Source organism: Squalius cephalus (genome assembly GCF_949319135.1).
Source record: "Squalius cephalus genome assembly, chromosome: 1".
Lineage (NCBI taxonomy): Eukaryota > Metazoa > Chordata > Actinopteri > Cypriniformes > Leuciscidae > Squalius > Squalius cephalus.
Genome location: NC_137122.1, coordinates 24,862,376 through 24,885,197, shown reverse-complemented (window position 1 = coordinate 24,885,197; position 22,822 = coordinate 24,862,376). Strand labels below are relative to the sequence as shown.

General features: G+C 37.4%; 1 protein-coding gene across 1 annotated transcript; it reads left to right on the top strand.

Annotated features, from left to right (window-relative positions):
* The first annotated feature begins 2,433 nt into the window (after positions 1 to 2,433).
* Positions 2,434 to 21,299, top strand: elac2 (elaC ribonuclease Z 2). Its single transcript, XM_079865750.1, has 24 exons — positions 2,434 to 2,853; positions 3,886 to 3,936; positions 4,036 to 4,106; positions 5,550 to 5,614; positions 5,696 to 5,753; positions 7,377 to 7,445; positions 7,548 to 7,688; positions 8,672 to 8,727; positions 8,837 to 8,895; positions 9,357 to 9,429; positions 9,543 to 9,655; positions 10,677 to 10,775; positions 10,868 to 11,006; positions 11,932 to 12,017; positions 12,379 to 12,500; positions 12,818 to 12,908; positions 14,881 to 15,019; positions 15,439 to 15,477; positions 15,569 to 15,678; positions 15,820 to 15,919; positions 16,695 to 16,815; positions 17,928 to 18,006; positions 19,373 to 19,517; positions 20,448 to 21,299. Exons 1-24 carry the CDS (start codon positions 2,597 to 2,599, stop codon positions 20,688 to 20,690), a joined length of 2,526 nt encoding a protein of 841 aa, XP_079721876.1. The 5' UTR covers positions 2,434 to 2,596; the 3' UTR covers positions 20,691 to 21,299.
* The last annotated feature ends 1,523 nt before the right edge of the window (positions 21,300 to 22,822 follow it).

Here is a 22,822-nt window from a genome sequence, read left to right as displayed (position 1 = left end):
CACACACACACGCGTCTGACCACGGTGTAAAGATTTGCTTCATCACAGAACTGCAGTATTAAAACGGGAAAACGTACACAAGAGCACCGCAGACCGGTGTTTAATTCAAGCTCGACTGTAATATACCTCCTACCCATGATTCCCTCTCTCTCTCTCACTCTCTCTCTGTCTCGTCACACACACACACATCTGTAAAGCGTATAAACACACACACAGGCCTCTGATGGGACACACGCGACGGTCTGGCCCCAATCTCTCTCTCTCTCTCTCTCTCGCTCTCTCTCGCTCTCTCTCTCTCGCTCTCTCTCTCTCTCTCTCTCTCTCTCTCTCTCGCTCTCGCTCTCTCTCTCTCTCTCTCTCTCTCTCTCTCTCTCTCTCGTGGATGCAGAATAGTGATTTTAAACCGATATAAAATAATGAATAATAAATAAGCCTGGAATTGTATTTATACTTCTGAAATGAGTTGTGGAATATATGATTGGGAAGCCGTCGCCGTACTGGAATCTGCTCGTGTCCGGTCCCCTCCTCTTCATGTATGTGATATTAAACACGTGTTTTGTATGTAAAGGTGAATGACGCAGAGGTGGCCGGGCTTTCTGTAACGAGGACATCCATCCTCACTGTACAACGAATATGTGCTGATATTATAAATAAAACTGAGGAATATGGAAACGACTCCATGTTGATACTTTTTTATTAAAATGTACATCATCTTGTAAGAAATGAATCCAGTGATTTGACATTGAGTTTTTTATGCTTGTTTTGATCTCTTTTTACTCCATTGAAGTTCTGTTGCCCATATATTTAATTTAATTTCAAAATTAAATATAAACATTTAAAAAGCAGAATCTAATGATGCTGAAAAGTCAGCTTTGATCACAGGAATAAATTACATTTCAATATATATTTAAATGGAAAATAGATATTTTAAATTTGATTAATATTTCACAATATTACTGTTATTTTTGTTTTTGTTATTAATTCATATTGCTATTAATTTACTGTATTTTTGATCGAATAAATGCTGCCAAGAGACACAACAATTACTTATTAAAAATGTTTGACTAGTAGTGTAAACATCTAGCCATATTTATAATCCATGTTTGGGCCTATAAAATACAAAGCCAAATTATTATATTATTAATATGATACAAGACAAGGAGTTTTAATGGGGCATTTTATGGAGATTATGTTGTGGACTGCCATTTGTTTGTTGGGTACTGGATCCTTAAAATGAACTTATTTAATACATCATATTTAAAAGTCCATGTGAGGCCTGTAAGACAACAATAACAACAACAAAACTTGATATTCCTCATCGGAGGATTCGACTTCCTCGGCTGTCTCGCGCCCCCAGGTGTCCGATATGAATATTATTAGATCGCAACATTTGCTGTCAAAAATTAAAGATGACGTTTATTAAGTGAAGGGTAAGTGTTTATATTTGATACGTAATAAAAAACTATTATTTTCCCTCTAGAAGCGACTGGCGGCTCAGAAAGCTGATTTCCCTTTGAGCCACGTTCAATTTTCACGAAGTTTTATATCTTACTGCTGAGATTTTGACACTTTAACGTATAATCGTTCCAATCTAATAAACATAAAGTAATAAAACACAAAGTAATATCTGAAATTCAAATGAGAACGCTGCACAACAATGTCCAATAAACCATGGTGTGGAAATCATTATCCAGCATTCAGAGACGCCTGTGATTGGTCCGTTCTCAACAGCGCTGAGAAAAGTAACGGTTAGAAACTGACAGCGCGTCGTTTCATCAGATGACTGAACAATAATCACAATGTTTAACTTTTAATAATAGACATTAAATTAAAAATACAGAGTTAATAATCAAAATAGTCGTATCTGACCTTTTTACAACCTTTTTACTATTTATGGTAGACAGAAATGTTGATTCGCTACATTGAGTGCGACTGGTTAAAGGGATAGTTCACCCAAAAATAAATATTTTGCCATCATTTGAAGAACTGTTTGGTTACAAACATTCTTCAAAATATCTTCATTTGTGTTCAGCAGAAGAATGAACTTCATACAGGTTTGAAACGACATGAGGGTGAATAAATAATGTCAGAAATTAAATTTTTGGGTGAACTATCCCTTTAAGATACCAATTTTCATTTTTTTCCCCAAGTATTATCAAAACATTTTTCCCAATATAATGAAAAATTAGAGAACAAATAATCAATCACGTAAGTGGAGAACATTTCCAGAAAATAATGTAGTAAAATTACAGTGACAAAATAAATGCACAAGAGTCTGACAAACACACATTTTGTCGATATCAGATTTAAACTAGATGATCTATTAGCGATGAAAACCCTGTTGAATAATTTTAAAAGGCACGTTTATATTAATATCTAAAATATTTTCGCGTCATTCCACCTGATTCTATTTCTAGTCCAGACGTCATCATCACGCGCCGGAAGCGTCCAGCAGCATCAACACACACACATGTGTGAGTGAGTCCTTCAAACTGCTGTGCTGTACAGAAACAAACAGAGCATTCTCGGGATATTCTTTTATCTTTATTGAGCTGATATTATGAGCCGCTCCTCGTAGGCGCTCGCGGTGTTTATTATGCTCGCGCGCCTCCGCGGCTCTTTCCTCACACACACACACCGAGCTCTGAGTCTGAGAGCCGCTGAAGAGACTCTGATGGACACACACTCCTCCGGGAAGACCAGACCACAGAAAGACACGCGGCGACATGTGAAGACGAGGGACAGCCGCAGGCAGGGCGAGCTGCACGGGCCGTCCACCGTGTATGTGCAGGTCGCGGGCGCGGGGAGTCGCGATAACGGCGCGTCGCTGTACGTCTTCTCCGAGTATAACAGGTGAGCCTCACGCGACATCATGCAGTGTCACGTGACACAGGATCTGTCATGACATGAGGGTCAAACATCACACTATATAACAGCAGCACTCATCAATAATCATCATTACATCAATACATCTGCAGTTGGTGTACAGTAAAATATCAGCTTATTTAAAAAAAAAAAAAAAGTATTAAAATAGAATAAAGGTAACATTACATAGGTTTCAAATAACACGAACAAACATTAGCACATTATGTAATTTAATGCTTAACAAATCAGTAGTTTATAAATATAAGTATGACTCAGGGAAATGTATTAATATATTGATTTGAATGATGAATATAAAGAGAAAAATAAGAGTGATTATAAAAAGCGATTATAAAATGTTACTTATAAAAGCACAACATAACATTAGTTGCTTGGTAACATTAACAAACATTGTCACATTATGTTATGTTTAACAAATCAGTAGTTTATTTACATGCATGATATACTTTTATACAAATTTTATTTGAATAAACTTTATTATGAATAGAAATTTTGAATACATGCTTTAAGATATATCATGATATTTCATGTTTTACTATTTAAACTTGATCTAATATAACGTTATCTGAGTTGATGAATTATAAATATAAAATTACATAAATGTTTTAGAAAAAATCACAGTGCTACCTATAAATATTACATATAAAATTAATATATGTTATAAAATCTCAAACTTTATTTGATTATTATTTGACTTTATTTATTTGAGTATTTATATAATCACTTATCTTTCATTTAAAAACAACATTTACAGAAATTCCCTTATAAGAGACTCTGATACATCACAAATAAGTCACATATGTCGGTGCCTTGGATAAAAGCATCTACTAAAGGAATATATAGATGTTTTATTATTTATATTTGAATATACATGAACACCTAAGCCGAGTATAGTGTGAATTATTAGTGAAATTGAGTATAAAATGACAAGCCACCTTTATGTATAGCCTAGCGCTCTATATCTCCAGTATATTAACTGTAAAGCTTGTGTTTGACATGCAGGTATCTGTTCAACTGTGGTGAAGGAACCCAGAGACTGATGCAGGAACACAAGTAAGAGATCAACTAACACTGCAGATTCACTGTGACGTGACGTAATGACACTCTTCTGTGTTCACACGCCATGTGTTTGTGTTTTGACTGTGTATCCAGAATGAAAATTGCTCGCTTGGACAACATCTTCCTCACCAGGATGAGCTGGGAGACGGTCGGCGGTTTATCAGGTGCTTTAGCATTTCATTCTGTTTTTTTTTTCCATCTTTTCCAGTTATCATCTTCTTCAGGGGCGCATTACAGAAAGATCCCAACTTTAGAAGATCCTATCTTATCTGTTTGGTAACCATGGCAATTCCAGTTAGGACAGCTATTATAAAATGACATTTCTTAAGTCCATAATCTTAACTACGGATGGGAAAATGGCATTACAGAACCATCCTAACCCCACTGGTGTCCTAATTTCCTAATGTCCTAATATAAAAATCACATAATAATAGCCCTGTCTTAGCCTGGCAAGCCAGACCTACATCAAGATGTTAGGTCTGGCAACTCTCCATAGACACGGCTCAATCCGAGGGGCGGGATAAACGGCTGTCTTTCAAATTCCCTCTGCACGCAATAGGACAGCGCTTCAACCAACCAGAGCGTTTTCCCAACAGCGGAGCTTACGTTAGTTGATAGATTCAACTTTTGAATCTGGCTGGCAAAACTACGAACACATCTTCATTTTTTAAGAATGACTTAAGTGCCGTTCTTTGCTCTTTTCTCAAAGAAAAACTTAACTCCAAGTCCTCCAGAGCCGCGGACAAAGCCGATTCGAAACACTGTTCTCCAGCAGCAGCCATTCTTTGTTTTCAAGTAGCAGGGAACCGTCACAACTCTGTCATCATTATGTTAATCCCGCCCCGCCTACTCTTTACACGATGTGATTGGCCTGACCCAATTTAGGTTTTTACAGCTCGAAAGTCAATGGAGAGTTGCTAGACTACCCTGGCGACAAATTACATTTAGCTGCCGCTAGGGTGCGTCTAGATTTCTAGGCTAGCCCTGTCTGAGAATGGCATCACATTTATCAATGATACAAGATGAAGAACAGCGATGATTGATGGTGGAAAGACTTTGTGAACACCCAAATGATGTGCTGCACTTTGACAACAAAACTCTGACGAATAATTACAGACTCCTGTGAAACAAAAGGATTAGGCTTTGCCTTTTCTACCAAGCTTATTAAAACTTTACTTGAGGAAAAGCACCACTTATTCACTTATTTTGTTTCTCCATTTTAACCTCAGTTCTCCCGTTGTACTTCACAGCAGCTGTTTGCGTGTCGTTGGTTGCTTGGTAACAGACCTGAGAGTTGATTACCGATTAACTCGATGGAGGGGTTTAAGATTCCCTAACTACAGATAATATGAGATTTTGTAAGATAGGATAAGAATCCTAAATCAGCATAAGATGTGCTTCTGTAACACAAATTTGTGAAAAATCCTAAATTAACTTGTCAGATCTTAACTTAAGACTTAAGATAGAAGGTTTCTGTAATACGCCCCCAGATCCACACTATTTTCTTGTTGCTATTTGCAGAGTTTTGCATTGGCGTGTAAAGACTAAGATCAGATGCTCTGCTCTGTGTCTGACAGGTTCATGACTCTGTGTTTTGTGCTTTGCAGGGATGATCCTGACCCTCAAAGACACGGGAGTCCCTCAGTGTGTCCTGTCAGGACCGCCACAGCTGGTGCGTTTATGCAGATCGTTTGGATACTTTTATGAATTTTCTGGTGGTATTTGACTGAATTGTGTTGTTCTGTTGTTTTAGGAGAAATATTTACAGGCCATACGAGTGTTTTCAGGACCGCTGGAAGACATTAAACTTGGTAAAGCCCACTATTATCATTCTCAGTTATATCAGTTATATATGCAGTGCTGTTATAGTTTACTAAAATAACATTAACTTTAAATAGAGCTGAAATAAAATATAAAAGTCAGATGAACAAGTTCTTCAGTTTTTTTTTTGTTTTAGTTTTAAAGGTGCACTGTGTAATATTTAGGAGGATCTGTTGACAGAAATGCAATATAATATACGTAACTATGTTTTTCAATGGTGTATAAAGACCTTTCTTAAAGGAGAACTCCGGTCAATTTTAACATTGAGCTCATTTTTTTGTACATTTGGAGTGCTGTCAATACAGAGAACAACGACAAAAATCGGTGTTGCCTACACCGAGTTATTCTATTTTTAAAATTTGCACCCTGTTGACTTCAATAGGGCAAGTAGTAAGCCTGCTTTTTAGCCTCTTAACATCCTTTAAGTGTCATTACAAGTGCACAGAAAATGTGAGTGATTCCTTCCGAGTGAACACGGGTGGATCTGACTGCCGTAGATGTTAGAGATATTAATAAAAACGAAGTTAATTCAGCCAGCGCTCATACCTTTGTTTACATTCTGTTTTCGGTGGAAGGCCATAGTAATCGATTGTCGAGTTCACGCGCATAGGTTTAGTTACCAATGATCACGCGCGTGAACTCGACAATCGATTACTATGGCCTTCCACCGAAAACAGGATGTAAACAAAGGTATGAGCGCTGGCTGAATTAACTTCATTTTTATTAATATCTCTAACATCTACTGCAGTCAGATCCACCGTGTTCACTCGGAAGGAATCACTCACATTTTCTGTGCACTTGTAATGACACTTAAAGGATGTTAAGAGGCTAAAAAGCAGGCTTACTACTTGCCCTATTGAAGTCAACAGGGTGCAAATTTTAAAAATAGAATAACTCGGTGTAGGCAACACCGTTTTTTGTCGTTGTTCTCTGTATTGACAGCACTCCAAATGTACAAAAAAATGAGCTCAATGTTAAAATTGACCGGAGTTCTCCTTTAATGAACCGTGATGTTATTATTACATTAGAATGAGCCATTTCTATCTACATATACACCGCGGGTCCCCTTACAGTGAAATGTTTCTACAGTGGCCCTGAATGGACAAACACATTTCGTCACTATGTTGTTCTTTGTGCAAAGAAGCAAGCTAAAGTCAGCGAGTAAAACACTGACACAATGATGAACAAGTAACAATAATATTCGTAATAACATGCCGTTTTACTGAATAATAAAGTAAACATCATTTCTTAATTTATCTTTGTAAAGAAACCTCATTGTTTAACTGGATACTGGCTACTCTCTGCTGTCTCAGACGATGACATCACTTCCTGTCGGCCACTGTAACTTCTGTCGGGTGCAATTCGCAACCTCACCACTAGATGCCGCTAAAAATCACACACTGCAGCTTTAAGTTGTTGAAGTACTATAAGTGTAAAAGTAAATGCGCTAAAACTAAAAAGAGATGAAAATAAATGAAATCAAGAAAATCAAAAACTAATTAAAATGACTAAAACTTAATCTAAAATGAAACTAGAGAGAAGAAACTCTAAAAGCTAACTGAAGATTGTAATATACATAGTATATAAATGATACTAAAATCTTTGTTTTGCAGCTGTCAGGCCGTACACTGAACCTCAGCATAAAGACAACACGATGACCGTCAGTCAGGTTCCTCTCTTCTGTGAGTGTCGCCTCATCATACACTGTTCTGAACATTTAAAAACCCTTCACATGTAAAGGATCCGTCTCTACTCTCTCTCTCTGTCTGTGTGTGTGTGTGTAGCCGAGCGTAAGGCCGAGGCCGGCAGACGCTCCCCAGGTTCGGTGCGCAGCTGCAGTCCTAACAGCGGTCAGAAGCTCAGGAGACAGGAGGATCTGGAGGAGAGTCAGAGTCTGAACGCCAGCAGAAGATCACCCAGTCCAGGCAAGACACACACACACACACACACACACACACACACACACAAACACAGACACCAGTTTATGAGCTGCTGGATGTAGCGTATGCATAATTGGTACACTCATTACTGCGGTGCATTATGAGATTGAATGAGTGCACTCGATAAGGTCAGACACCACTACAAATGGCTGTCCCCTCAAATAATGCCCTATTTAAGGGTTAGGGTGATTTCGGAGTCGGACACAAGGCTTCAGTTTATCAGGGTTGAAGCTGAACTCTGCAGGACTGATGTCGCCCGTCCCTGTTCCAGTTATTTACTTCTAGTGGATAATGAATCAGAAGTCTCATATATTCACAGAAAATTACTTTTTCCTTACAAAATAAAGTAGAAATGAAACCGAATACAATTTGTTTTAAATGAGTCACAAACTATGTAGATTAAAGGGGGAAATGCTATGAAAATTAGAACTGTATTTAATATATATTGTATTTAAATTATTTATATTATTATTTTATTGCTTTATTTAATGACATTAGTGTTAAATAATAAAAATATAATAAGAAAAGTGTTTATTGCATTTGAACTACATTGTTTGTTGATCATTTGAAAAAAAAAAAAAAAAAGTGTGTCCATTATTATTGTCTAATATAATTAAAATAATGTATTGCATTTTAATTATAAAATTTTTGTTCAATTTAAAATAAATATTTTCAATCTAAGTTCCATTTCGCCAGTTATATTGTTATATTATATTTTCTCCAATAATAATAATTAAGGTGATTAAAATAACATTTTCCATTGCATTTGAACTATACGTGTGGAAAAAATAAAATAAAATCTAAACTTGTTTCATCCAGCAAACCTTTAAACAAACATGTCTCATTTAAAACTCAGTTTGCATGTCACATGTGCGTCATATTCATAATTTGTGGTTGTTTTGAAGTGCACTTAAAGAGAGTGGCACTAATGTGTTTAATCAGAAATATGAATGTTTTTTTCTTCACAGAAGGCAAAGGAAATATCACCAGAGATTCATCTCTCGTGGTGGCCTACGTGTGTAAGGTCAGCAGAAATAATCTGAAATCTACATGATAAAATTAATAATTATAATAACTTCCTTTTACGATCATACTGTGCCTAATAACTTATTTTCCATGTAATGTTTCTTCAGTTACACTCCAAGAAAGGGAACTTTCTGGTACTGAAAGCTAAAGAGATGGGCCTGCCGGTGTGAGTATCTGATCAGTTGTGTGTTCAGGACGGAAATATAACACATGTGATGCACCGATATGAACATTTTGTCCGATACCAATAATTCTTTATATTTGAAAGCTGATAACCAATATTTTGGCAGATAAATCTAAATCAAAATGTTTATATAATTTTTGAGAGCCTGATTACAAAAACAAAAGTCATTATAATTTTATGTAGCCGATATGACAGACTTGCGCTGCACATTAACTGTATTTTCCTTTTTGAAGTGATTCCAATCATATTTTAAGCAATTCAAAACCATCATGGCTCATCTGAAGTGTCTCAGCTGAAGGAAATAATCCATTATTTGTCGGCTTTAATATATCGGCCGAATTTTCTGATCAGACCGATAACGATGACATTAAAAATGCACATATATCAGCCGATATATCACGCATCCCTAAATATGAACATATGCTTGTTTTCTTTACCTGTAGAGGAACAGCAGCCATCGGGCCCATAATCGAGGCTCTGAAAGCTGGGAAAACTGTCACACACGATGGAAAAGAGGTGATTCCTCAGTTCTGCACAGGTGTTTCTGAACATCTGTCGCGTCGAGAGACTCCAGTGTTGATCTGAAGACTTTGGATCTGGTTGTTCTGACTGTGCAGTGTGTGTTTCAGATCCGACCGGAAGAGCTGTGCACTCCGGCTGATCCCGGACCTGTGTTCATCGTGGTCGACTGTCCGTCAGAAGACTTCATTCAGCCGCTCTGCACCAATCACGTCTTTCAAAGGTGAAGAAACGTCTCCCATGAGGGGCTTTCGCACCGGAGGAACCTTTTCTAAGTTCCTAGAACTATTGGCGGAAGTACCCGGATTTTGCCATTCTCCGCAGTATAACAAGGTTAAATGTTGTGGGAAGAAGGAGGCGGGAACCAGCTAACATTCAAACACATTTTAATGCCAAAAATAAAACAAATACAAAAACAAAAGTAAAAAACAGCAGCCCCTCACGGACGACTGCTGTCACAACAAATAAAACATAAACATCAAATTAAATCCAGGCCTGTTCCTCTCTCGATCTCCACTGTCGTCGCTCCTCCTTTATGCTTCCGCTCCTCCGTGAGAGATACGAGACCGGTGCGTCGCGCAGGTCATTATCAATCACGCCACCGGCCTCGCGCTGTTCTCCCACGGCCCTTCCTTAGTTCTAGGAACACCTTTTGGAGGAATTAATTGAGCTCCTACTTCAGAGTCGGTCTAAACCAGCACTATAGGAACTATCCGTGACGTTAGTGTTCGCTGATTGGCCGAACGCACGCAAAACACCAGCAGTTTTTAAAAAGCTGTGTAAACACACAGATTATAGCCTATATATTTACTCCAGAAACTAACTCTACGAACATGTAAAACGGTGATAGATGGGCCTCTGGGACCTTTACGCTGAGGAGATTATCCAACGCAACTTTGAGGAGACCAAAACATGATCATGTATTTCTGCTCAGCAACACATGGCATACGCTAATAACTATTCATTACTGTCTACTTTCTGTGTATAACAGTTCTATCTAATAACGTATTAGACAGGAATGTTAGACAGATCATAAACTAATGAACACATGCTTGCGTCACTTCAGAGTTCCTACTGGCGGTGCAACCAGGAAAATGTTCTTATGGGAACCATTAGTTCTCGGGGAACCACCCTGGTGGCTTGTTCTTACAACTACCCAGTGCGAAAGCCCCTATAGAGACATATGAGGCCCACTTTATCTCCATATACATCTAACGGTGTCACACGTGTGTGTGTGTGTGCAGGTATCAGAGCGGTGGATCTGAGGACTCGGCAGCTCTCGTGGTCCACATGACGCCGGAGTCGGTGTTGAACACGGATCAGTACAAGAGCTGGATGGAGAGGTACAGATGGACTCCAGTGATCACAGGGATCTCATCGTGTGTGTGTGTGTGTGTGTGTGTGTGTGTGTGGTGACGGGTCTGTTGTGTCTCAGATTTCCCAGCAGCACGGAGCATCTGGTGATGAACGAGCAGACGTTCACGCCTCACAACGCCCGCAGTCTCAAACTCCAGACGCAGCTCAACCTCATCCATCCCGAGATCTTCCCTCAGCTCAAACTCTACAAGAGCAAAGTACAGCAACACACACACACACTCGTAGTGCTTTAGAGTTAGAGATGAGATCAGTACAGCAACACACACACTCCTAGTGCTTTAGAGTTAGAGATGAGATCAGTACAATTTCAATTAATACTTTTTTTTATATCTTTTTACTTTTTGGCATTTTCAATTAAATAGTTTCTGTACATATTTCTGTAAGTATTCACTGGATCATTCCATATTTACATAATTAAATATTTAATAGACTCTGTAGTAGACATGAAAGAGGTAATGTTTTTGATTGTCACGTGATCATAGTGGGGGCTCACAGGATTTCGTAGGAATGTGAATATTAGTCACCTGTTCACTGATTGAGATAGGAGGAGGGGGTGAGCAGGGATGATGTATTCTTTGTTGACCACTAAACTTTGTACCATCAAGAAACATCGGTCTGTGCAATAAAAAAGCTAGTAAAAGTTTATTCTTCAACGATGTTTTACTTTATGCGTCACAAGTGCATAAAGTCCCTGTCTTAGTCTCTCAGCGGTTTGATCATTGGATTGAGTAGCCGCTATAGACTCTAACAGTTCATTTTTTTTATTAGATTTCAAGCATTTCCATTGGTAAATTTTAATTATAATTTGTCAATATATTCATTCTGGTGTAGCATAACAATTTGATCTATTTTTATGTTTGTTTTTTTGTAATAATAAAAAAAAAATTGTTAATTTAATTTAATATGAAATAGTTTCTGTTATGTCTCTGTTATGGTTAGATTTTGATTATTGCCAGTAGGAACATTTCAACTATATATTATTTGTCAAGTGTTTATTGTCATTGAATGTACATAATGTACTTCAATGTTGTTGTCTTTTTCTAATTTAAGTAACTATTTTAATGTATTTTTCTATTTTTGCCTAATGTGACTTCACGAGTCTGTTGTTTGTCTCTGTTGCAGGAGCCTCAGGCGTCTCTAAGCGTTCCCAACGTCAGGGCCGAGTGTCTGCTCAAGTTTCAGCTTCGGCCCAAACTGGAGTGGCAACGGTCAGTTCAGGTCGTTGATCCACAGTGTGTCACAGATGATACAACTGAAATACAGTAGTGGATCAAAACCTTTCATCAAAGTTATACATGAATTTTGAACGATACCCGTTCTTGTCTTGTCAAACTTTTTTGATCCACTTCAAATGTTGACTACTGTAGTTTAATTGTGGTCCTCATATACCTCAAATATTTTGTTCACAAGCTTATTGTGCAAGTTAATAGTGTGAAACAAGGCAATATATATATGATAATAATGAGTTTATCATTGAGTTAATCAATTTTTACAGCTTCAACAAAACAGCTCTTAGGAAGTTCTTATAAATCTTGATCTAAGTTGAGGCACTTTTGTGTGTGTGTGTAGAGATGCCATCCTGTCCTGCGACTCTGAGGAGTTTGCGAAGGAAGCCGCCGAAGTGCCAAACTTTCTTGAGGAAGTTGAGGAGTGCAGAAAGTTCCAGGCGGCTGCGTCCGTCTCCACATCTGGTGAGCTTTCCAAAAGAGAGCGAGAGAAGGAGGGATGAAAGCATTGAATTAGAAGAGCAGAAAGACAAGAACACTTCCACAGCCTGACATTTAATTTCCTCAGAGTAAAACTTTCTTCACTTCTCACTCTCTCTCTACTGTATCTCTGCCAGACGCCTCAGATCCTGCAAGAGTAAATGGATTTCTGTAATGGTCATAATAAAGATGGATCTCATCTATATGAAGTTTTTACACTCTTATAGTGGATGTATGTGCTGAATTAATTCAGTTTTCAGATGTTTATCGCATTTGTTTGTTTGTTTCCTGTGCTGGTGAAGGTGAGAAGTTTCCCGAGATCGTGTTTTTGGGCACTGGCTCGTCCCTGCCGATGAAGATCAGAAACGTCAGTGGCACTTTAGTGAACATCAGGTAATATTTATCAACGGTCATCATTAGAGTGTGTAGTTTTGAGGTGCGTACGGCTCACGTGCAGCAGACACACGAGGAAAAATGAAGTTCGTTCATTACAACATCATAGTTACCTATTCCAAGTCTAATAATATCTTCAAGCCATGCAGTGGATTAGCTGGACTAGCCGTTTATTTCGAAGCATAATTAACCAAGGGTCCAAAAAAACAAACTAAAATGACTGAACATAAGAACTACTCACTGTTGTAAACGCCACAATAAAAGCACAGAATAAGCAAGTAATAAGATCCTGGTTGATGAGTGATGATCTTCCAGTGCAGTTTCAGCTGTGCGCTTCTATAGCGAACGCTAAATTAAGGATTGTCAATCCAATCCAAAAGCGCTCCAGCTGTAAAACAGTGTGTGATCGCTCTCTACACATCGTCCCGTCCCACTATACCAGAGATCCGGTTTCCATTGGTTCCATCAGATCCTGTAGCTTTAATGTCAATGTCTCTCATACGCATCGTCTTATTGTTGTGTTTGGACCGCCTGCTCTAAATAGATATATACGATTACTAATGTTTTCTATGAAGTTAGAAACAAAAATGTGGCGCAAACGCATCATACGTATACAGTTTACACACACATCTGCAGTGCTTTTTCATACATAGACTTGACATAGTTTGGTCTCTAACTGAAACAAATATGCTTGTTGTATTCTGCTAGTTGAGACCTTTTCAATGATATTTGACACAAATCTACCTGTTAATGTATGATGATTTTATAGATCACAATATCATGTAAAGCAGTTATTTTTTCACACTATGAAAATAGAGCACTTCAGTATTTCAGCAAATTTAAAAGCACTTGTTCAGTGATGGTCATATTCCCCATATTCACTGTAAAGCCGGGCTTATAAGCTTTAAAACGACAACTATTTTGTGTTGGTTAATCAAGTGGTTGTTAAGTAACATGATCATTTAGTTGCGCCCTCCGCTATATATCCATCTATCTATCTATATATTTGTCTGTCCATCCATCCATCCATCCATCCATCCATCCACTTCATAAAACAGATAGTTCCGGTCCTTGATTCTGATTGGTTGAGCCGTGTTAGAAGCCGTTGTAAATTACTCAACAAACACACACCTGTGACCGCATTACATCAGTATTAAGGTCCTTGCACACTGAATCCGAAATTTTCGCATGCGTTTTTTCGTATCCGTCATTCTGTGACTCTAAACTGTCAAAACACCATTCAAACCCTTGTTACGGATGCGAAAAACGCAGAAAATCGAACCCGATTCGATTTTTTTTTTTGACGGACAAAAGTTTCGGAGGCAGTGTACAAGTGTGATTGACATAACGTGAGGTAGTATTTATTTTTTAACATGCGAAAATTTCGGACTCGAATTTCGGACTCAGTGTGCAAGGGCCTTTACTGCGAAACTGCCGTTTGTGAGTCTTTGTTGCTGCATGTGTTGCTTAGCAACCTCTATGGAACTAAATTGCTTGGCAGAGGAATACATGTGTTATAACATTATATTTTTTGTTGCTGTTTTTTTTTTTTTCTGAATTTTATGGAGTAACCGTTTTATAAAAGCAATAAGAACAGCTAAGGGGTGTTGTACCCTTGTGTGTTCTAAAAAAAAAACCTTAGCTGTTCTAAATCCACTGTTAAACATGTCTTCAAGGGGCTTATTGCTTAAATATACACTATGAATAATTAAAAATATAATAAAAATTGGCAAGAGTTACTACAAGTAACTGGAATTATTTAATCAACATTGATTCCTTTTATGATGTTGCTATTGATGTTTTCTAAAAACAATTTCCATGAAATATGGTTAAAGTTGGTTTTAGTCCCTCTGGTTCACATTGGTCCAAACAATACTTCTTAACTGTGGTAAAATCACAGTAGCACAGTGTGTTTTATTGCTATAACATAATATCAGCCGAGGTGTGTCTGATCATCATCTCTGCTCCTCAGCCCGTCTCAGTCGCTGCTGTTGGATTGTGGGGAGGGAACGTTCGGTCAGTTGTGTCGTCATTACGGCAATGACGTGGACGAGATCCTCTCCAAGCTCTCCACCATCTTTGTGTCGCACCTGCACGCAGATCATCACACGGTGAGGCCGTCACTAACACAACATCAAAAAACATTAACATTAAAAATAATAATAAACCAGTTTGTTTGGCCATAAAGACCACTTGACTGTACGTTATCCTGCTAATTATATGGATACTTACCAAATAATTAAATAAATGATCCATTATACAGTTTAGCATCAAAGCAGCTTTACAGTGATAACAGGAAAATAATGCAGCAAAGTTTGTTTCCAGAAGAAAATAGCATCATAGTTCAGCTTAAGTAAGCTCAGTGATAGTTCATTTTTGGTGTAAAAAAGTTATTAATTTAGTTAATTTAGTCCAGAGCAGAATCATAGAGAGCTGAGAGATCAATGTATAAAAAGTAGGAATATTATATCAGAGTGTTTCGCCATTTATCGCTCTGCTGACATTGCAGTGTGTTTTGTCGTCCATGCAGGGTTTGATTCAGTTGTTATTGGAGCGAGAGAGAGCTCTGGTATGTACATGTTTTATTTTTCGGGTTCAGTATGATTTTGTGCTTGTGTGTATGGGTTATTTCACTGTGACCGTGGTCTTGTGTGTTGCAGACGAGTCTTGGTAAAGCGTTCAGTCCCGTGTTCCTGATCGCTCCGGTACAGATCATGACGTGGCTGAACCAGTACCACGACCACTGCCAGCAGATCCTCAGCCAGATCAAGTACGAGACCGAACTTTATTACATCTCTGTCCGTCTTTCTGATAGAGCGTCTGTCATTCTCACAAGTGACAGTAAATACATTATCAATGTAAAAAACGTATGTTTGTTTCTTGACACTTATCGCTTCTGTTTTTTTTCCAGTATTATCCCATCAAAGTTTTTGTTTGACGGTGCCGAGATCCCCAAAGCCAAGACCAAATCCTTCATTCAGACTGTCCTGAAGAAGAATGACCTGGTCAAGGTCTGTAGAGCCTTTTTGTGATATAGCTAAAAAAAGTGTTGTTCTTTTGGCTATGCCCAATATATATTTTAATGTTTATGCATTTGCTCTTAAAATTAGTTTTATTTTATTTTGGAATCATAATTTCAAGCAAACAACAGTTGCAAAGAAAAAAAGAAGAAAAAAAAAGTTTAATGCAAAAAAGAACATGAAAAAAGTTACTCATTTTATTTTATTTATTTATATGCACTAGCTATGCCCAAGATATATTTTAATGTTTATGCATTAGCTCTTAAATTAGTTTTATTTGATTTAATTTTATTTTATTTTGGAATCATAATTTCAAGCAAACAGCAGTTTCACAGAAAATTAAATAAAAAAGTTTAAAGCAAAAAAGAAAAAAAGTTAAAAAAGTAACTGATTATATTTTATTTATTCATATGCACCAATGTGATGATTAATCAAACTTTATTGCTATTTAAAAATATTACTTTTCTGTGTCTTCATGCACTTTTTGGTTTTAAGGAAGCTTAATGGCTGTATAAAAAGCGCATTCAAATCTCAATCACAAGATTTAAAATGGTTGTTAATTTTATATGACCAACAAACTATTATACATAATTCTGTAAAATATCTCCCAGCTGTACTCTGACTGACAGATTGTGATATCAATAAATAATAAAGAGTGATCTATGTTGTGACTGATCTAAAGAGTGACTGCTCTCTCTCTCTCTCTCTCTCTCTCTCTCTCTCTCTCTCTCTCTCTCTCTCTCTCTCTCTCTCTCTCTCTGTGTAGTTTCAGACGTGTTATGTTCGTCACTGTAAGAACGCGTTTGCCTGCAGTTTGACGCATCAGTCCGGCTGGCAGCTTGTGTTCTCTGGAGACACCATGCCCTGCGACGCCGTCGCCAGTATCGGTAAAATCCTCACACACACACTATAACCGCTGATGCTTTTGCACACGAGTGTATACATATTACATATCATGCCATATCATATTCTTATAAGAGGTGAAATAACTAAAACTGGCCTTTCAAAGGTCATAGTGTTTAGAACGTGTAATCCACTTATATTTTTATTTATATTTTAGTTTGTGTGTGTAATTATTGTCCTCAGTGATGATTGCGATGAAATTCTAATCAAAATTTAATAAATTAAATAAAGTACCAGCATGATGTATAAATAGTTCATTATGTAAATTATGGTTTATAAAATTACGCTTCATAATAATGTTCCTTTTGTTAACATTAGTTAACTACATTAGATATCATTAACTAACAATAAAAAACGGTAACACTTAACAATACGGTTTCATTTAATGTTAATTTCAACATTTACTAATGTTATTAAAATCAAAGTTTGTATTTGTTAACATTAGTTAATGCACTGTGAACTAACTTTTATACAAATGTCATTGATTCTATTGATTTTGAGCTGAAATGTGAGGCGGGAAATGTTCTTGAGAGGTTTCTTGAGTTTTGTGAACACACACACATTAAGATTCACGGTTACATTTTGCATGCTATTAGGTTTATAGTTACACGTTTATGGTTAATTCTCAGTCTGGACAAACCCTCAAAATATTGAGTTATTCAGAATCTGGTCATTAAACGCCCATCAGTCCGGTTGTAGAGAGAGAGAGAGAGTCTGTAATTGCGTCTGAATCTCTATAGTGACTCACGGATCGATACGAATGAAGCCTGCGTTTAAATGCTGCTTCCCGTCTTGATCAGCGATGTAATCGATCACACAGAAACCTCTTTAATGGCTCCGGTGGGTTTTCATCCTTCCCCCTCCCGAACGCTGAGATGGTTCGGTCCGCTCGGCTCATTAGGAAAGGTCTTTGGTGTTTCGGTGCTTGTTTGGCCGCTGGAGTTCTCGTGATTGATTTCTAAAGGGAAAAAATGGAGTGTGTGTTGGTGTGTGAATGTTTGTGTGTGCTTTACAATAGGGTGAAAGAGGGAACAGCATGTCAGCTGTAATTTATCTGTGGGGAGAGAGTTTGATTCATCTCTTGGTTTGTTCTCAGGCAAGAATGCCACACTTTTGATTCATGAAGCCACGCTGGAGGATGGGATGGAAGAAGAGGCGTTAGAGAAGAGACACAGGTAACATGAGCACAGGTTCAATGACACATCCAGATATAAGAGAAATTCAGATCTACAGGCTCATATCAAGTGTTTTTTATAATGTTTGTTAAAGTCTTTAACACCAAATCTGTCTTAATTGACTTTTTCACGATCGATTCTGACCAGTTTTACAGGTAAAGCAGCAAAAACACCCTCTTTAGTTCCATGTAAATGCCTTTTCACTTTGGCTGTTGGGTCAGAAATAGTTGCAACTACTCATCCTTCAATAACAGCCTCTCTTTACAGTTGCATCTCATTTTGACATACAACACTGCTAATAATCAGAAATGTTTCTAGAACATCAAATCATCATATCAGAATGATTTCTGAAGGATCATGTGACACTGAAGACTGGAGTAATGATGAAGAAAATTCAGTTTTGATCACGGGAATAAATTACAGTTAAACAATATATTCACATAGAAAACACTTATTTTGAATTTAATAATATTTCACAATATTATAGTTTTTACTGTATTTATGATCAAATAAATTCAGCCTTGCTGAGAATAAGAGACTTTCAAAAGTACTTTTAAATGCGTAAAAAGGTATTGCCTTTTCATTGTGGCACAATTTCCATCTACATTGTTCCAATGCATTTCAACTTGGCATGAATGCTCTTCCATTAATATTGCAAGTGTTAATCAGCAGCTCTCATCGAACACTTCAGCTTTTGCCTTGAGGGAAGTGAGGTTGTATTGGGGAAGTGCAAACCAACAAAACAGACAAGAAGATAAACCATCTTTTGATTTGAGAGCTAAAAAACACTCAGTCGCAGACAGGAGGAGAAAACCTTCTGAAATGAAAGTGGTCAGCTTTCCCAGAGGATAATGCGTTTCCTGATGGAGGACTCATTTAAAGCGTCTCTCTCTTAAAGTTCTGGGATTCTCCTGTTAGATGAGCATTGATTGGGTTTCTTGTCATCCGCCGGAGCGCCGTGTCTCAGGATGAACCGCTCCTCGTGTCACGCCTGGGGCCTTTTCCAATCGCGCGGGCTGAATAACTCTGAGAACTTCTGAGTGGAATTGATTGGGGATTTTGTGGGAGTTCATTTGGGTTTCAGTGAGGAATTGATTGCCTGAGAGGCTGGAGAGGGTCGTCCAAGCCCGTGAAGCTTCGGTTTAGCTTTATCCGCTGAAATGCACACATTTACAGATTTGTGTTTCGAGCTTTGTAGGGAACAGTCATGAGAATTGGGTGAGGGAAACAGTATTACAGCACTCTATTGGTGCAGACTTTTCTAATGCCGTTTATTGTGTAAATTGAAGTTGAGGCTCAGATTCACTTCCAATGAAGTTGCATGATTGTGTCAGCGATCTTTGTTTGAATCTGAATCTGTTTCCAGCACCACGTCTCAGGCTATTGGCATGGGGATGAAGATGAACGCTGAATTCATCGTGTTGAATCACTTCAGTCAGCGGTACGCCAAGATCCCTCTCTTCAACGACGACTTCAACAGTAAAGTGGGAATCTCGTTTGACCACATGAGGGTGAGGAGACACATACTGTCAAATAACTAACATCTCATTCTTAACTAAAATCCGGCCTTCCTTTTGTTCTTACTTCCTTAGTTACTTAATTACTTTCATACTTCCTTATATAATTCCTTCCTTAGTTACTTCCTCTATTACTTACATCATCATCCCTTCCTTATTTTCCTTTTTACTTCCTTTCTTTGTTACTTCCTGCATTATTTACATCATCATCCCCTCCTTATTTCATTTTCCTCCTTACTTCCTTTCTTTGTTACTTCCTGCATTATTTACAACATGATTCCTTCCTTATTTCCTAATTTTCCTCCTTACTTCCTTAGTTACTTCCTGCATTACTTACATCATTCCCTTCTTATTTCCTAATTCATTTTCCTCGTTACTCCCTTTCTTAGTTACTTCCTGCATTACTTAAACCATCATTATGTCCTTATTTCCTAATTTTCCTCCTTACTTCCTTTCTTAGTTACTTCCTGCATTATTTACATCATTATTCCTTCTTTATTTCCTTAGTTATTTTCCTTCTTACTTCCTTAGTTATTTACTTGCATCCTTCCTTACATCTTTCATTTCCTACTGTTACTTCCTGCACCTTCATTTATTCCTTCCTTTCTTAGTTATTTCCTTCCTTACTTGCATCCTCCTTTTCTCAGTTACTTCATACATGACTTATATTTTTCATTTATCTTCCTTTTTTATTTCCTTAGTTGTTAATTCATTATTTACTTCCTTAAAATCTGAAAGGAAGTAACTAAGGAATGTATGATGGACACAAGGATGCCTGATTAGTTACTTCCTTCTTTCCCTTTATTCCTCTTCCTTTTGTACCTCACTTTTTTTAGTTGAGAAATGCTACACAAACAAAATTGAAGTAATATTCCATCGTGAATCAAACGTAAGGTTTGACGTGTTGTTTTCTTGTGCTCTCAGATTCGATTTGGAGATTTCCAGATGCTTCCGCGGCTCATTCGGCCTCTGAAGGCATTGTTTGCGGAGGAGATTGAAGAGATGGAGGAGAGGAGAGAAAAGAGAGAGATGAAGAAGAGCAATGAGCCTCCGTCTAACGGAGAGTCCGGAGCGAGCCGCCAGCTGGAAGAGACGAGCCGAGGTGCCAAGAGAGAGCAAGATGACCTCAACCAAGAAGCAGCCGTCAAACGACTCAAGGCAAACTGATGGCCAATCACTCAGGGTGAGGGTTACATCAGCCAAACCTATCAGAAGACAGGCTGGGGGGAAACTGAACCAGTCGGCTATGAACTTAACATATATATCATAAAATCCATGATGGGTAGGAGTCCAGCTGGGTGAGATTAAAGCAGCTGGAGATTAATCCGAGTTACTCTGAAATACAGTGTATCGGTTCCTGGCTGGGATCAGAAGTGAAATCTGTCCCGCTGCTATTGATTCTGCTTCAGGCCTGACCATGGTGCCGGTGGGAAAGTACACTACCATAGGTTTCTTTTTTGGAATGTTTGCCATTTTAATTTCAACCTGAAACAGAAACTTTTCAGCACTGAAGAAAGACATTACGTTTGTTATTTTCATATAGAGATTGAGTTATGGAGAATTTCACTTTACTCACTTAAACTGAGTAATTTCACTTCAGTTTGAATCAGACAGGGTTTTTTTTTGCGAGTAAACTGAGTGCAGTGAGGTGTGAAAAAGGCACTTGTACATTTTCTCTATGTAATTTTATTTTATGCACATGAAATGGCTGATCAGCTTAGGCTTTTCTAATTATTTTACGCAAATAAACAAAAACCTGGATAAGTATTTGTCATTATTTTATATTTTTTATTTATCCCTCCCCTTTAATTTTACTAGTGCTAACACCATTTTCTTTAGAAAAAAAATACTATTATTATAGTATTATTACTTAAATAGCTTGAAATTAATTTTTTTAAGGGTTAATATAGAATATCAATTTCATTATAGCTATAAAATCTGCATTTAAAATATGTATAGTTGGTTTAGCATTAATGCCTATATTATTTATGTTGGGCATAAATATATTATTAATCACTGTTTTATCTGGTCATGTGACTGCTGATGACACATCTATGAAGTTTGCTGAAATAATTGGGAATCATCTTCCAGCTACAGACCATTTGTTTATGTATTAAACATGATAAAACTGATGTTTCAAGTTTAAAATCAAGCTGAGAGAGGAAGGATGAGGCAAAAATGTGCTGTTAGTTTAAAAAAAAAAAAAAGAATACAAAAATGGACAAAATGACTATCAGCAAATATCTACTCTTTCACAACTGGGATATTGGGGTGTTAAAGTCAACATGAAATGGTTACTTATGATGTAACATTTTTTTCAGGGTGAGAATTTTTTTTTGGCCGGGATGACATTTCAATATCCAAATCAATTCATGATGTGGATGGTGAAAAGTGTCGGGTGGTTAAAATAAGAGAGCTTGGTGACTTCAGCTGAAAAGTAATTTCAGAGGTGGAGAAAGTTATTTTGTTCTGAATAACATTAATTGCTGAATAATTCATATCAAGACTAGAAGTGTGTAATTAAGTTGACATTAAATAATAACAGAAACCACTGGGACAGATGCAGGACTAAGCTTTTGTTTAATCGTAACTCAAGACAAAGACTGCATCATCATTTTTTCCCAATGGGAACTGATGAAGCTGTCACTAAAGTAGATTGTGCCGTCAGCTAACAAAGCTTGTGATATAATGTCACGTCTCTGGGTTTGATGGTTACTCTGTCATTAAGTGCTTCCCAACAGGAAGACATGTTTGCTTTGCCGTTTATGCATATGTCGAGCACTATCTTGACATCTAATCAGATTTGCCTCTGAAAAATAAACTGAAGAGATATAGCTCAAAGACATGAAAAATTAAACGATGTCTGTTGCATCTGTCTGATACTGGTATCAATTTATTACACAAAACCCGAATGTGTCTGATCTTGTCGACGGCGTGTGCTTCGCCCCGGTGTTCGCTAGCAGAGTGGTTTTGATCTAATATTCATCATAGCGGTTCAAATGAAGTTTGATTTGCTGTGAATTCTATTACAGTGGGAATTATCTACAAGATTTTTCATAGGCTTTTTTTTTCTTTCAATGAAAAACAAAATAGTTTTACTTTTAGTTTTAAATGACAGACTAATGCTGTAGGTTCTCTGAGGCTCATTAATTTCTATATCTTTTAGACGTCTTCATGTAGGAGTCTTGAAAACAAACATACAGGATCCATAAAATGCTGTAAGCTGTTTTTGTTTTCTAAAATATGTGTGAATTCTGAAAGAAATGTTCTGGATTCAAAAAGTTATGTTAACATCAGGT